We start from the raw sequence: 13,611 nt of genomic DNA on the forward strand, positions 1-13,611 counted from the left end.
TCATGGTCAGAAAGCACTTTCCCAATGAAAAATATTATCGTTGTTACGAATCTCACACAAATAGGCAGACACACAATAATAGATGACTTATTTTTCACAGAGGGCCTTGAACTATAATTGGCAAGAGTGAAGACAAACTCATGAAGTGACAAAACTCTCTTAGAATTTTACTGAGCCTGGAAAGATCAACATTTTCTTCCTTATTTACATGGAAACACTGGTGGAAATAAATGTCAACATGAATCCATGGATCCCGCTAGCCACAGCATTTGGACAAATGGCTTAACTCCGTGGGGACTCGGTACTCATCAGCCATAAAGTCAATGGTTAGCAGGATTAGATGACTTGGAAAGAATTTCCTTTTGTTATTATTTTGTTTTTTCCATAAAGGGCTCAACTTTTGTCAAGGCTCAATACTAAATCCCTTTCACATGCCAATTTTACTGTTATCTTAAAAATATGTGTATTTCTCCCAACGTTCAGTATTCAGCACGATTGCAGACTACTCTATGGAACACACCAACTTAATCAAGACAGTCCCATTTCCCAATCACTGTTCACAAAAAGCAGTGCATAGAATAAAATCCAGTTACCATCCCATACATCGACAGAAAACACACGTAGAATTAGAGCAGAACTCCTCGTGGCTCCCCCTCAAAGGATTCCAAAAGCATCCCCATAGTCTCTTGACAAGGTGCGGGCTTTGTTATCAACTTCTTGAGCTCTGTGCCCTCCTGGCTAAATCTCCTTGCTTGGAAGCAGCACCACTTGGAAGACAGGGGTCCCTACTACGTGTCAGAAGTGCCCAGTGGACAGTCCTCCACTCCCAGCAAATGCGGAAGAGACTCACTTACTTGAATGGGTGGAGATGACTCTTCACCTTCTCTTGCTTTTTTACACCTTTTTCTTTATTATAATAGCTACGGGCAAGAAGATTGAAAAGTGAGTCTTCGTAGTCTCACATTCGATCAGACAGTTCATTTTATTTTATTTTTAAAGATTTTATTTATTTATTTGAGAGAGAGTGAGAGAGAGAGCACAAATGGAGAGAGGGGCAGAGGGAGAGGCAGGCTCCCTGCTGATCAGGGAGCCCGATGCTGAGTCTGATTCCAGGACCCTGGGATCATGACCTGAGCTGAAGGCAGATGCTTAACCAACTGAGCCACCCAGGCGCCCTGACAATTCACTTTATAAACAGAAAGAAGAACAGAAGGCAAGTGATTAACTATCTTAGCTTAATGGGGATTTTTAACCTTCACCTTAGGTTTAGGACATACTTCATTTGACCAAGAGTTTAGGTCATTCCAGTATATGATAACAAATTCAGTTTACTAAGCTTTCTGTCGGTATAAGAGAGAAACAAGCCCAGTGCTTATCCCCGGAGCTTGTGGAAACACGAGTTTGGAAGTAAGACCGCGAGGTGGCCGCACGCTCACCTCTGTTTGCTACAAGCACATTCCTCCGGCTTTCTCCTTTTTAGGTGTCCTCTCACTTCTCTTAAATTCTTAATTTTGTCTTGCAAGGCTTCAATCTGGAAGACACGTATTTGAACAAAGACATTTGAAGATCAGGATTTCCTACGCCGGGTGCCCCTCTTTTCACCTTGTTTTCTGTCTTCCGTAATTCCAGCTATTCTGCTGGGAAGATAATTAACTTGGAAACAAACTGGGCACAGAGTATGTCTACCACGATGCTCCTGCTGATGTGCTATACGTAAACATTAACAGATGCCTCACTTACAACTGGATCATTTGCTCAGGGAGATTTCAACAGGTCTTCGAGCCAATCCCCGCTATTTTCTCACACCCTATTTTATTTTCAGGCAGGTCGATCACGACATCCCCAGGGAAAGATAAATATCTTGCTACGCTATTTTTCATGTAATTGTCATTGTAAAAAAAAATGAAGTGGACACACAGCTAGCCCCACCAGTCACCAGGGGGCTGGCGCGCCGAGCTTGCATTTGGAATACACCTTCCAGTCACGCAGCCGTTGCTAACCTCTTTATCGATGTATGCCTTGTGGTCCTTCCAGGCTCTGGCCGATTGATACAGTTCTCTCTCACAGTGGATTGTATCATTCGGAAGAATAAAGCACCTGCAAAAACAAACAAACCAAAAACGTTAGAAATAGGTTTATATGCTAATATTTGTTTTAAACCCATTAGAAATAGCAAAGGGAACATAATTGCCTTCTAAACTCTTAATTTGGAGGCAAGCAGTAGTTTGAAGCTGAGCCATAGACAAGGAAGGATACGTGGGAATGTCTCTTGGCCACCCGGCTGGGGTAAGGATGGTGTCAGAGAGAGACCCTTACTAAGATTCCATTTCATAGCAACGTTTAATATTCACGTCCCCAGGAACAGCTACCACCAGAAAACTCTAGTGTTGAGAGTCTCATCAACTACTGTAGGGGAAATGGAAGTTTCCACAGTTATAATGGAAGTAAGTTGTCTGATTAGAGCAATGCAGTTAGGAGGGGGTTATTTATCCCATTCGTTTTGTTACAAAGAGCCTGCCTCAAGTACCCCATTCAGTTTGAAGCAAAGAAACAGCCTTAGGGATAGAGAAAAGTTGGGATAAAGGGTCGATCGATACTGAAAGAGACACAAATCCTGATCTAAGTCTCCTAGTGTGTAACTCTAACAACTATAGTTGACCTTGGAACGACAGGCTGGAACCACATGGGGTCACATATAGGCAGATTTTTTTTTTTTTGGATAAACACAGTCCAGTACTGTATACATATTTTCTCTTCTCTTATGGTTTTCTTAATAACACTGTTTCTCGAACTTACTTTATTGTAAGAATAAGTATATGATATGTATATAAAATATGTGTTAATTGACGGTTTATGTTATCGCTAAGGCTTCTGGTCAGCTGTAGGCCCCTAGTAGTTAAGTTTCTGGGGAGTCCAACATTATACGTGGATTTTCAACTGTGGGGGTGGGGGAAGGGTCTGTGTCCCCAACCCCTGCCTTGTTCAAGATCAACTGTACAGGCACGGAAAGACCAGTCCCAAAGATAAAAATCCTGCCAGAGGTCATGATACCAGGTCTCCCCAAAGTGAAAGAATGAGAGAGAGGAAAAAACCTTGCTAATAAATTCAGAAAGAAAATTTTTCTCTATCAAGAGAGTAACTGGATTTTGGAAGGAAATGGAGAACCAAGGTGGTTCATTACAGCTGTGGGATAATCGCCTCCTTCCCTGTCTCCGTGACTCCCGAGGCCCTCCGTGCTCTCTGGGATCTGCCCATGTTACTTAGGTGTTTCTGCATCTTATGTCCATTTCCAACACATCCCACCTCTCTGGAAGCTTCTCCAGGACCTGCAGTCTTTCCTTGGGCTACGAGTGTACAACTGCTCTGAGCCTCTACAGTGACAGTCATGGTTTCCATCTGTTCCCTAGACTCCCACAAAAGTAACTGTTCAAGGGTGGACCTCCACGCCTGCTAAGTTAAGATGTGACAGAACCGGGGCCCCTGGGTGGCTCAGTCATTAAGCGTCTGCCTTCGGCTCAGGTCATGATCCCAGCGTCCTGGGATCGAGCCTGCATCGGGCTCCCTGCTCCGCGGGCAGCCTGCTTCTCCCTCTCCCACTCCCCCTGCTTGTGTTCCCTCTCTCGCTGTGTCTCTCTCTGTCAAATAAATAAATAAAATCTTTAAAAGAAAACACAAACATGTGACAGAACCACTCTAGCTAAATTCCCAGCTGATCAGCCTTCATGTGAAACTCAACCCAAAGCATGTGTCCAAATGTACGGCTGTTTGGACTCCCCCTAGCTTCTTTAAATCCCAGTTGTTCTGTAGGCCAGCCTCTGGACCCTGTACGGCCGAGCGATATCACTTTTGATAAAGAAGCAAAACAGGGATAATGGGGAAGGGGGCATGACTGGGAATTCAGCCCCCGTGAACACCTAAAGCCTTCCTACTTGTGAGTCACTCGGACGGAGGTGGGCAGGCCCAGGGCATTGTCTCTGTCTGCCAGCATCACGTCCCCGTCGCCGGCAGCCTGGGCACCTCCGGGCCTCCTGTGGCCCTCATCATGGCGCTTGGCAATGTTTCTCGGTCGCAACACTTGCAATTCCTCGTCTTCCAGGTTTATGTCATATATTTGGCCTTCAAATTCGACTGACAAGGAACGTGTTTGCCGGGTATGGACAAATCTGGGCTTGTACTCTGGAAATAAGGGAAGACACATTAATATGGACGTCCAGGTGTAGTTTAGGAGGGAGGAAAGGCACCACCTGGCTCAGTGAGCATTCCGGGAAGGGCAAGCAGTTTAAACTGCATTGTGGAGGGGCATCGGGGAGCTGCGGGCAGCCCACTGGGATTCACGTTGGGAGGGCTGGGCTCTTCTTTGAGCTTGGGTGCTGCATAGCAGCGTGGTGGACGGCATGCTCCCCTGGGCCTCAGCCCTTTGTCCCTCCAGTGGGGGGGACGTCTGGGGGACTCTAAGTTCCTTTCCACTCACAGCAGGCTGTGAACTTCCATACTGCATTTTCAACATGAACTGCTAAGGCAGTTTGTTTGGATAAAACTATATTCCCAATTATGGAATTAATCATAATAGTGACTATCACTGACTGGGCTTTTGCTATGTATTATTCACCTCATACTTATCTCTAATCCACAATCTTGGAAGCCCTGTATTATTATAATAAATCCTTATATTAAAAAAACTTATTAGATAGTCAGAACAGGCTCATAAATTTGGTGTGATGATTCTTAAGGATGGGAAAACTGACGCTCTGAAAGCCACCTACATTTTGCAAGGTTATGGCGCCAACAGCTGTGGGAACTAGGACTCTAATCTACCAGATTCTAAAGGCTGCTGTCTTTCCACAACACTGGGCTGCTTTTTTAAAAGGGTAAATGCTCTCGATACCTTCTATTTGTACAAAGAATAGAGAAAAATTAAATTTTGCAAATGCTTTTTATCAGCCAGCTGACTTTTAATATCTGGCAGATGGAGGGCAATGCCAGGGGGAGGCCAGCATGTTTTCTGGTCACCGTAGACCATGCTCAAGGCTCATAGTGTGTTAGACAAGAGCTTTAATGTGCAAACCTTGGCCCCTCCTTATCAGAAGCATTTTGGCTCCGAGGGGGCATACTCACGGGGCCTTTTTTCTCCAGCCTGCTGCTAAAATAGGAAGAAGGGGAGCACCCAAGCCGTGGAATCAGAATCGCACTCGCCATGGGATCCTGCTCTGATAACAGTTTCCAGAAGAGGAAACGCCTCTGTAACAGTCAGCGGGCCCCTGAGTGTGCTCACGAGCAACTTCTGCCCTCAAATACATGAGGTTCCACGTGGTTTGAAAAAGCGGCCCCAGACATCTCCGGTTTGTGCTCAATGTCGAACAAAATCAGTGTTTAAGGTCACTGCTGTGAAGTGACACCTAACCTCTGGGGAGAGAAGAGGCTGCCCCTTCCTCCAAGCCCAACACTGGTAATCAGCTTCCGTTAAGGGAGAGCGTCAGGAATCTTTGTCCCTTTTTGGCTTTCCATTTGATATCTTTGTGTGAATTATTAAACCTGGCATTTTCTCTCTGGGAGGAAAAAAAAAATCTCCCAAATCAATCATTCTCAGCTTTTGGGTTATGGATTCCCTTAAGAGTGTGTTGAAAGTTAGGGACATCCAGAAAAATGTGCACATGCACACAGAATAGACTTATCATTTTGGATAAAATGTTAGAAGGCTCACCATCCCCTAAAATCCATCTGCAGAGTCCAGGATAAAAAAGCCAGTGCTGAGAGCTTCTATTTTTCTGGTGATTGATTTGATTTCCTAATTTACAACGTGGGGGGCACCTGGCTGGTTCAGTCGGTAGAGCATGTGACTCTTGATCTTGGGGTCGTGAGTTCAAACCCCACGTTGTGTGTACAGCCTACTTAAAAAAACAAGTGACACAGAAAATGTATCTTACTCATTTCCAAACCAGTATAGAAAAGAATTGCCACAGAAATGAATCACTTTTCCTATTCTGCCACTAGATGGCACTAGACTCTCATTCTTTTATGGAAGGTGCCAGACCGGGTTTTCCCATCTGTATAATCCTAGGAATTTCATAGTTGCCTGATAGAATTTTTATAAAGAAAATGCTAGGCAGTGCTTTTCATATTGAATTTGACTAGTTTGACCTTGCCAGTCAACCATAACTAAAAAAAAAAATAGTGTCTTACAACAGATGTACCTTTAAAAAAAGTGTTTATGCTTTTCTTATTAAACGCATAAGCAATGAAACCTTGAATTTTTATTTTCCTCCTTTTTTTTTTAAAGCAGCTCAAGGCAGACAAATCAGGACATTAGCACTCATGTAAAATAAAACTGACATAAACTATACCCTCTGCCCCTAACCACACCTGTTACCCCTTTATAGTTCTTCCGTGTGTGTGTGTGTGTGTGTGTGTGTGTGTATAGTTTGTGTCTGGTGCTTTTACTGAATATATTTTCATTCTATGTTTAAGTTAAAAATGTCCACAAACCCCAAATTTCAACTTAGCTTTGCTCTTTTAAACAGAACAATTCTTTGCTTTTTGTGCTAAAACTATGCATCGATAAGACCTCAAATGTATAAGGAGCAAGCCTTTTGTCTCCCTGCTGTCCATTCACAAAGCACTCTGCCTTCCACTGCGAGGGTCCCTGCTTGCAGCTTACTCGGGGTCCCCTGGTTTCTCAGGAACTGCCTTTGACTCTTCCTCTGGCCTCTGCCCGCACGATAACCGGACTCTCCGCAACTGCATTCTTTGTGCTTGTCGGGGAAGCCCCGAGAGTAGAGGTTCCGCGTGCTCTGCCGGACCGTGAGCAGGTCCCCGGATCCTTTACACTTGTGAATTCGAAGCTTGCCGGAGGTGTCCTCGATGCACCGCCACTTCTGCGAAAGCCAATGAGAAAGCCGGTTACCCATCCCGCTCCAGGTGTTTTTCATTAAGGACTGCTGTCTTAGGTTTTGGAAGCACGGGGAACCCCTTAAGGAGAGCCGAGGAAGAAAGGCAGGCTTTTAACTGAGCCTGCCATAAGTCGCCCCCCGGTTCCCTTAGCTCCTTCTTTCATTGTAGGCAACTGCAGATGACAACGAAATCACTGGAAATCAGAACCACCTCCATGACACTAGAGCCCAAAATTGATATATAAATCCCCAGTATCCAGGCTAAACAGAGTCTTGAACGAAACACGTTAAAAGCCAAGCCACAGAGCACAGCTGTCGGGGCTGTTTTTGCCAAACCCCTCTTTCTCTGGAAAAACACACTCGGCTGCTTTGGTCTCGGCCCCCGAGCTCTGGCCTCGAACCGGGGAAGAGTGGCACATGAAGACAGAGATGAGTTTAATCCGAGTCTGCCACGGGGCGGGCCAGCCTTCACACGCCCCAGGCGTTAGCCAACATGTCAGGTTTTCTCTGTGCCTCTTCTTAGAGCGAGCTGCTCGGGAGGAGACATCGTTCACCTCCCCAAGAGACCAAGCATGGGGGGAGCTGGCCCTGGGTTTACTCCTTTGAGCCTTCTACCAAGCCCGCTGCAGACACTGCAGGCTCAACTCTAGATCAATAGGACCCAGCATCGGCTTCAGTGTCCCCTCCACCCCCTGCCCATGCTTCTTGAGTATCAATCTGGCTGAAATAAGAGCACTTCACGAATTTGGGGGCATTTCATGGGATCCTCCATGTCTTACTAATAACCTTCCTTTTCCTTTTTCTCTTCCCCTTGCTCGCCTCCTCAAATGGTAGTTTGGGAAGAACACTGACCTCGATTTGAAGTTGACCACGGTTGTTACAACATGCTACCGTGTAGTGTTAGCAAACTTTTGTCTCTGGTTTTCGTTCCATATGTGACTATCACCTGTATACAATTACTGATACTTTTCTTTAAATGGACACATTTCTAAACAGTGGCCAAAGCAACAGTACCTATAAAATTATGTATTTGTTGGGCCAGTTACATATTTTCAATAAATAAAAAATTATCGAATAAAAGATGGTTTTCCCTGCACCACACAAAATGATCTCAACACCCCCCCTCCTGGTACCTGTACCATCCTTTGGGTTACATTTTCATCGCAAAGTCACCTAATGCAAGGTAAAGTTTAGTCAGGGATCCCAGATATGTTGGTCAGCAGACAAATGACCCTCGTGTACAGAATGGGGTGCGACTATTCACAGTGGACCGAGGTGCAGAGTCTTGGCTTACTTTCTCTTGACTGGAGCCATATGCCCTCAGTAAATGTTGAATTATCAGAGCTGCCTGGCACCTCTACCGTAGAGTTCCCGAATCCCTGGTTTATAGCACTTGTGCTTTGATCTTGCTTTAGCCCCCACACACTCTTGGTGCTATTGCATTTGGTTATTTCGAGCCATGTCAGGTTACAATCTTCTTTTTTGACTTGACCAGCATATCTTGAATGTCCATCATTTCCATTCCAAGCAGGCTCAAGCGACAAGGCAACTAACTCTATTTGCAAAGCCATGAAAAAGCAACACAGACAAGAACAGTCGAAGACTCACTAAGTTAGAGATGATTGAACTAAAAAAAAAAAAAGTAAAGTCAACTTGATTAGGCACTGGGGAGTTATGGGAGCTCAGTGGTTCTCACACATGGCTGAGCACTGGGAGTTTCAAAAGCTCTCCTGGTGATTTTAATGTGCAGTTGGGGTTAAGAACAATTGCTTTCAATTTGCAACTGGTTACTGGACCTTTTTGCAGCTGGAACCCATGGCAGGGGCAAAAGAGATATATTTAGGTCTAAGTAGCTCAGGTGGATGAATCTTTGAGAGGGATGTATGCATGTTGGGGCGTGGGTATGCAAAGGATGCTGCGTCTAGAAATGTACTGATGGAGTCAGGTCAGAAGATGACTCCAGCTGAACAGAGGAACACTACCAGCTTGTCTCTCCAGGCAGGACCATGTGCTTTCTGTAAGAGCAACCAGTTTTCCTTCTTTTCTCCCCACAGTTAGCTGACGAGTGAGAGAACTTAGTCTTTGTAAAGGTTGAGCAGAAAGCCGTGTGTGGCCTGCTCCACGGTTCTGCCATTCAATGTGGAGACCAGTGGTTTTCAAGCCTGGGTTTGTAGCGCTTCCAGACACGTCCCATTAGTTCAAGGAGGTGCCATGAGATTCTCAAAAAAAGTTCTCAGAAACTGATCTACAACTCCACTGGGGAATAACTATATGCCCTACGGAATTTCTGCTGACAAGAAGCGTCAGCAAAATAATTCATAAGCTTTTATAGCTCTGAAAAGTTTGGGAATCCATGGTGCTTGAGTGTCATTCCAGATTTGAATTTGGCTACATCCAGATGCTTTAAGACTTGTAATCTCTCACTCCTGCGTTCAAAAACTAAGAGTTCACTACTTAATGCCTATGGTAGCAAAAGAAATGGCCAGTGGACCCACAGTTCACAGCCTAGTAGCAGCTTAAGAAGTGCCCTATTTTCTATAAGACAGAAAAATATGGTTAACTTTATTCTTGAAAAATAATAGCCTTCTGTCTTTTGTGGCTCGAATTTATTTCAATTTTAGTACAAACATTAATTTTTAAAACACATAACTACAGTGAAAACCTTTCTTGGTTTTATAAGCACGATGCATTAAAAAAAAAAAACTCTACTTTTTTTTTTTTTTTTTTTGCCTGGAAGACCTGAGGGGACAGGTAGATTCCTCTAGAACAGAAAGTGTAGGCAGAATTTTTAGTGATTTGGTCTATCTGGAATCCAACCTGCATTTTCCCATTAGCCAAATTCCTCACTAATGTCCTATGGGGCAGAGATGAAGGGAAGTGGTGTTCTTTCCTGAAGAGATGAATTAAACCAAACCTGAGATCTGGCACCATCCCGGGCACTGATGATGTATCTCACAAACTAAATATGCATACATACGTGAATGCATACGTATGTACACACCCGCATAGACCCACAAATTCTGCATGTATACATACCCCTATACACATTCTTAAATAAAACAAGAGCCACCGAGAAAAATGCCAATGATTTTCTACACCGTGGACCCTCTGAACAAGCCGCAGACCCTATTAGATAGAGTAATTAGCGAGCAGCTTTGAAATCTTCTTAGTGGCAAGCATATTAGGAATTTTAATGAAATGTAATTACCGCACATTTGCCACAATCATTTTGGGGTTCGATATCACGACAATTTTTATGGCTGAGCAATAAACCCTTGAAATCACTGCAACTACCACGGTGGCCTGACTTAGAGAGTTGACAGAGGGAGGCGAAGGAAGAGAGCTTTCAGGGAATTGTTCTGAAACTGCTGCCTCAAGCCACTTAAATGCTCAAAAGAAAGAGAGGAGATGACTTGGCATTGCGGAAGAGCTGTAGCCATCAGATGGGAGCCCGGACCCAGCTAGGCATCCGCTCATGGGACACGGGCTCAGCCTCCGAGACGCGCTTTGTTAAGCACGAGCCCGCGCCGAGATACAGCTATCCTACTGGCCCCCTCTTATCTACGCTCTTGAAGTTTATCAGCAAATCGGTTAACTGCCAGATCCGACCGTCTCCATCTTCCCCGACCACTCGCCCCATCTGTAAATTCCTTTGCCACTTCGTGGGACATCATCTCAATTTTTCCTCCTGCCTCTCTGATTCCTTCTGTACCAATCACTTCACGCACATTCATTCCACAGCGATTTCTGCATGCGTTCGGCGAGCGAGGGGCTCGATAAAACTATTTAAATAATTTTGTAAGTTATCATGATTTTGTTTTAGCCTTTCCAACCACACTGGAATTTGGAATTAAAGGCAAGGACCATGTCTCATACTCCTGAATTGTTCCCTGAAGTTAGCTCAGCATCAGATCACTCTGTTTAGTAATTATGTCTTAGTAGCTTTGATTGGTTGTATGTACTTATATGTAAATAACACGTGATGAAGAAGATTCATCCTGCACACAAGGATTCACGTGTGCAGCTCGTTTGGTGGAATCAAACCTAATGAGAAATAGGACAAATGCCATTCAGACAATTCCCTTAAACACCATCTTTATCACCATTATCATCATCATCTCTGGAACTCTTACTTGATGCCAGGTACCGGTCTAGAGCACTTTATATAAATTTATCCATGTAATTATCACTACAACCTACAGTGCTACCATAATTCATTTATTGGAGTAGGATTTTGTAGGTGAATATCACCTATATTTCTCCTGGGACTTGAGAATGGTATTTAATATCCATATTGATGTGGCTCAGTGGCAAAAGTCTGGACTTACAAGCTAGAAAAATCTGGATTTGAATATCAGCTTTCTCACATCTCTATATGTCCTTGAGCAAGTATAGAATGTTCTGTGTTAAATGTCTAGGACAATATTAGATGCAGATAGACTGATTACTTCCCTTTCCTGAAGTAACTACTAGATAATCGTGATAGTTTCTACATTTTCAATTGCATATATTTCTCAGATTGATTAAGAATACTCTATATTCGGGGCACCTGGGTGGCTCAGTCGTTAAGCGGCTGCCTTCGGCTCAGGTCATGATCCCAGAGCCCTGGGATCAAGTCCCACGTCGGGCTCCCTGCTCAGCGGGAAGCCTGCTTCTCCCTCTCCCACTCCCCCTGCTTGTGTTCCTGCTCTCGCTGTCTCTCTCTGTCAAATAAATAAATAAAATCTTTAAAAAAAAAAGAATATTCTATATTCTTATTTATGCCTACTTACGCACATATTCATGAGCAAGAAACAAAAAGTTTGGCTACAACACACAGGGATTAGTTCTTCATTATTACATGTCTTATTACGTGGATTTGGTCGTAATGCAGGTCAAATCATGTTCTCTGAAATATAACAACCATACAGTAATTTTCAGATAACCTGATTATCCTTCAGGCCAGTACCCACATCATGAAACAGTTACCTGCCTGTGGATGTGTATTTAGAATTTTCCTCAACACTGGGAATATAAAAATACCATATAAAAATCCTCGTTCATATTGCCACTTAGCTGAAGCCGTTGTTAAGTTTTCTCACCAATATAAGCAGAGTTACTTGTGCTGAGGAGATTTATCTCCTGTCTTCTTTGAGGTGAGGTGAGATGGGAGAGCGGGAAGGGAAAGTGGAAAGGAAAGAGGAATAGAAGAAAATCTTTCCTCCTTTAGATTTTCATCTGGATAATCCTTCGTAAAAGTCAATAATGGAAGGTTGAAAGAAGTGTTGTTCCTTCAGTTTGGGGAAAGCAAAATTGGTACACTGCCCTTGGCCAACAAGGGATAGCCAGTATTTGTTGAGTGCTTCTTACGTGCCAGGTACCGGTTCAGATGTTTAATACACCTACCTCTTATAATCTTTACTGCAACCCTCTGAGGCAGGTGCTATTATTATGCCCATTTTCAAGATGAAGAAACTGAGGCAGAGTTAGATTAAGTAACTTGCCCATGGTCACGTAGCAAGCAAGCAGTGGACCCAGGATGAAATCCCAATTGACTAGGACCCCCCAAAAAAGAATGGTTTGGGGTAGAAGATGAGGCTTCCAGTTTGCCTTGGTGGAGGGGCTAGAATTTGGGAAGGCCGAGGCAACAGCTTACACGCAGAGAGAGAGAATGCTCTGTTTATGAGCAGGGAGGAGGGGATCCTGCCCAGAGCAGGCTATGTTCCGGGGCAGTGGGAAACAAGAGCATAAATTAAATCGGGTGTGGCCACATTAGGTAGTTTATAAGTAAAATGGCCTTATGTTTGTCTTTTTCTGACTTGTTTGGGACATCATTAAATATGGTTTGGCATTTAAGCCTGCGGTTTGTATTTTGAAAAATGCACAGAAGCCAAACCATTGAGATGCATTATTTGGAAATGTCCTTCAGTGCAGGTTGAAGAGGGGAGGCTTTGAGGCTGGGCCGTCCATGCTGAGCTCCATGCAGACAAGTGTTCAGCCAGAGGGTGGCACTGGGGCTCGGTCCTTCTGGCCCCCCCTCTGGAATAAGGAGCCCTGCGGGGAAGTGTCTATGAGCCATGCTGAAATTTTAACCAGGGCTCAGTGAGTTTCTGGAAACAAGCTGTCAGTTCCTGGCAAACTTACCAGATCTTACTGGTAAATGCCTTTTATTCCTGCCCTGCAGCTGGTCACAAAAGGTCGAGGGATCTATGGTCAGAGGGATAATTTTGGGATGAGAACATAAATCCTGGAGCTAAACCAGTACATCGAACAAGCTACATTCTAATTTCGCAAGTAGTATCCACTTGCTTGATCTGGGGTTCTTTAAACAAATCTTTGATTTCATATTGATACAAATAGTAGAAAGGCAAACAAAATTGCAAAGTTGCTGGAATTTAACAACTCACAAAGGACGTGAAATTTGCTTTATCAAAGAAAAAAACAAGCTGTTTTTTCTCAAATGACAGAGAATATATAAAATGTACTCCAAAATTGAATGCCTAGGGAATTTCTCTTTTATGTAACTCCTAGTTAAGGAGTCAATATCTATACCTAGAAAACGAAAAATATAGTAATGCTTTCCTGGCATGAATGATTCTCAGTCTTGGCTGCTTAAAAGAATCACGCAGGAGCTTGAAAAAAATCCCTGATGTCTGGGTCTCATCCCCAGAGGTTCTGTTTTCCTTTGTCTGGAGTGAAGCTTGAACATCAACACTTGTGAAGCTGCCTCTGTGATTCTAATGTG

The 13,611-nt window shown here is 43.9% G+C and overlaps 1 protein-coding gene across 5 annotated transcripts in view; it reads right to left on the minus strand.

Annotated features, from left to right (window-relative positions):
• Positions 1 to 13,611, minus strand: part of SULF1 (sulfatase 1) — a 175,230-nt gene that overhangs the window by 23,659 nt on the left and 137,960 nt on the right. For all 5 annotated transcript variants that reach the window (XM_036109380.2, XM_036109379.2, XM_036109375.2 and 2 more), the window contains 5 exons: positions 6,656 to 6,872; positions 3,930 to 4,176; positions 2,001 to 2,097; positions 1,437 to 1,531; positions 855 to 920 (listed from right to left, as the gene is read on the minus strand). In XM_036109380.2, coding sequence (XP_035965273.1) covers positions 855 to 920; positions 1,437 to 1,531; positions 2,001 to 2,097; positions 3,930 to 4,176; positions 6,656 to 6,872 — 722 coding nt within the window. The remainder of the gene's footprint in view (positions 1 to 854; positions 921 to 1,436; positions 1,532 to 2,000; positions 2,098 to 3,929; positions 4,177 to 6,655; positions 6,873 to 13,611) is intronic.

The sequence above is a fragment of the Halichoerus grypus genome, chromosome 5 (assembly GCF_964656455.1).
Source record: "Halichoerus grypus chromosome 5, mHalGry1.hap1.1, whole genome shotgun sequence".
Classification (NCBI taxonomy): Eukaryota; Metazoa; Chordata; class Mammalia; order Carnivora; family Phocidae; genus Halichoerus; species Halichoerus grypus.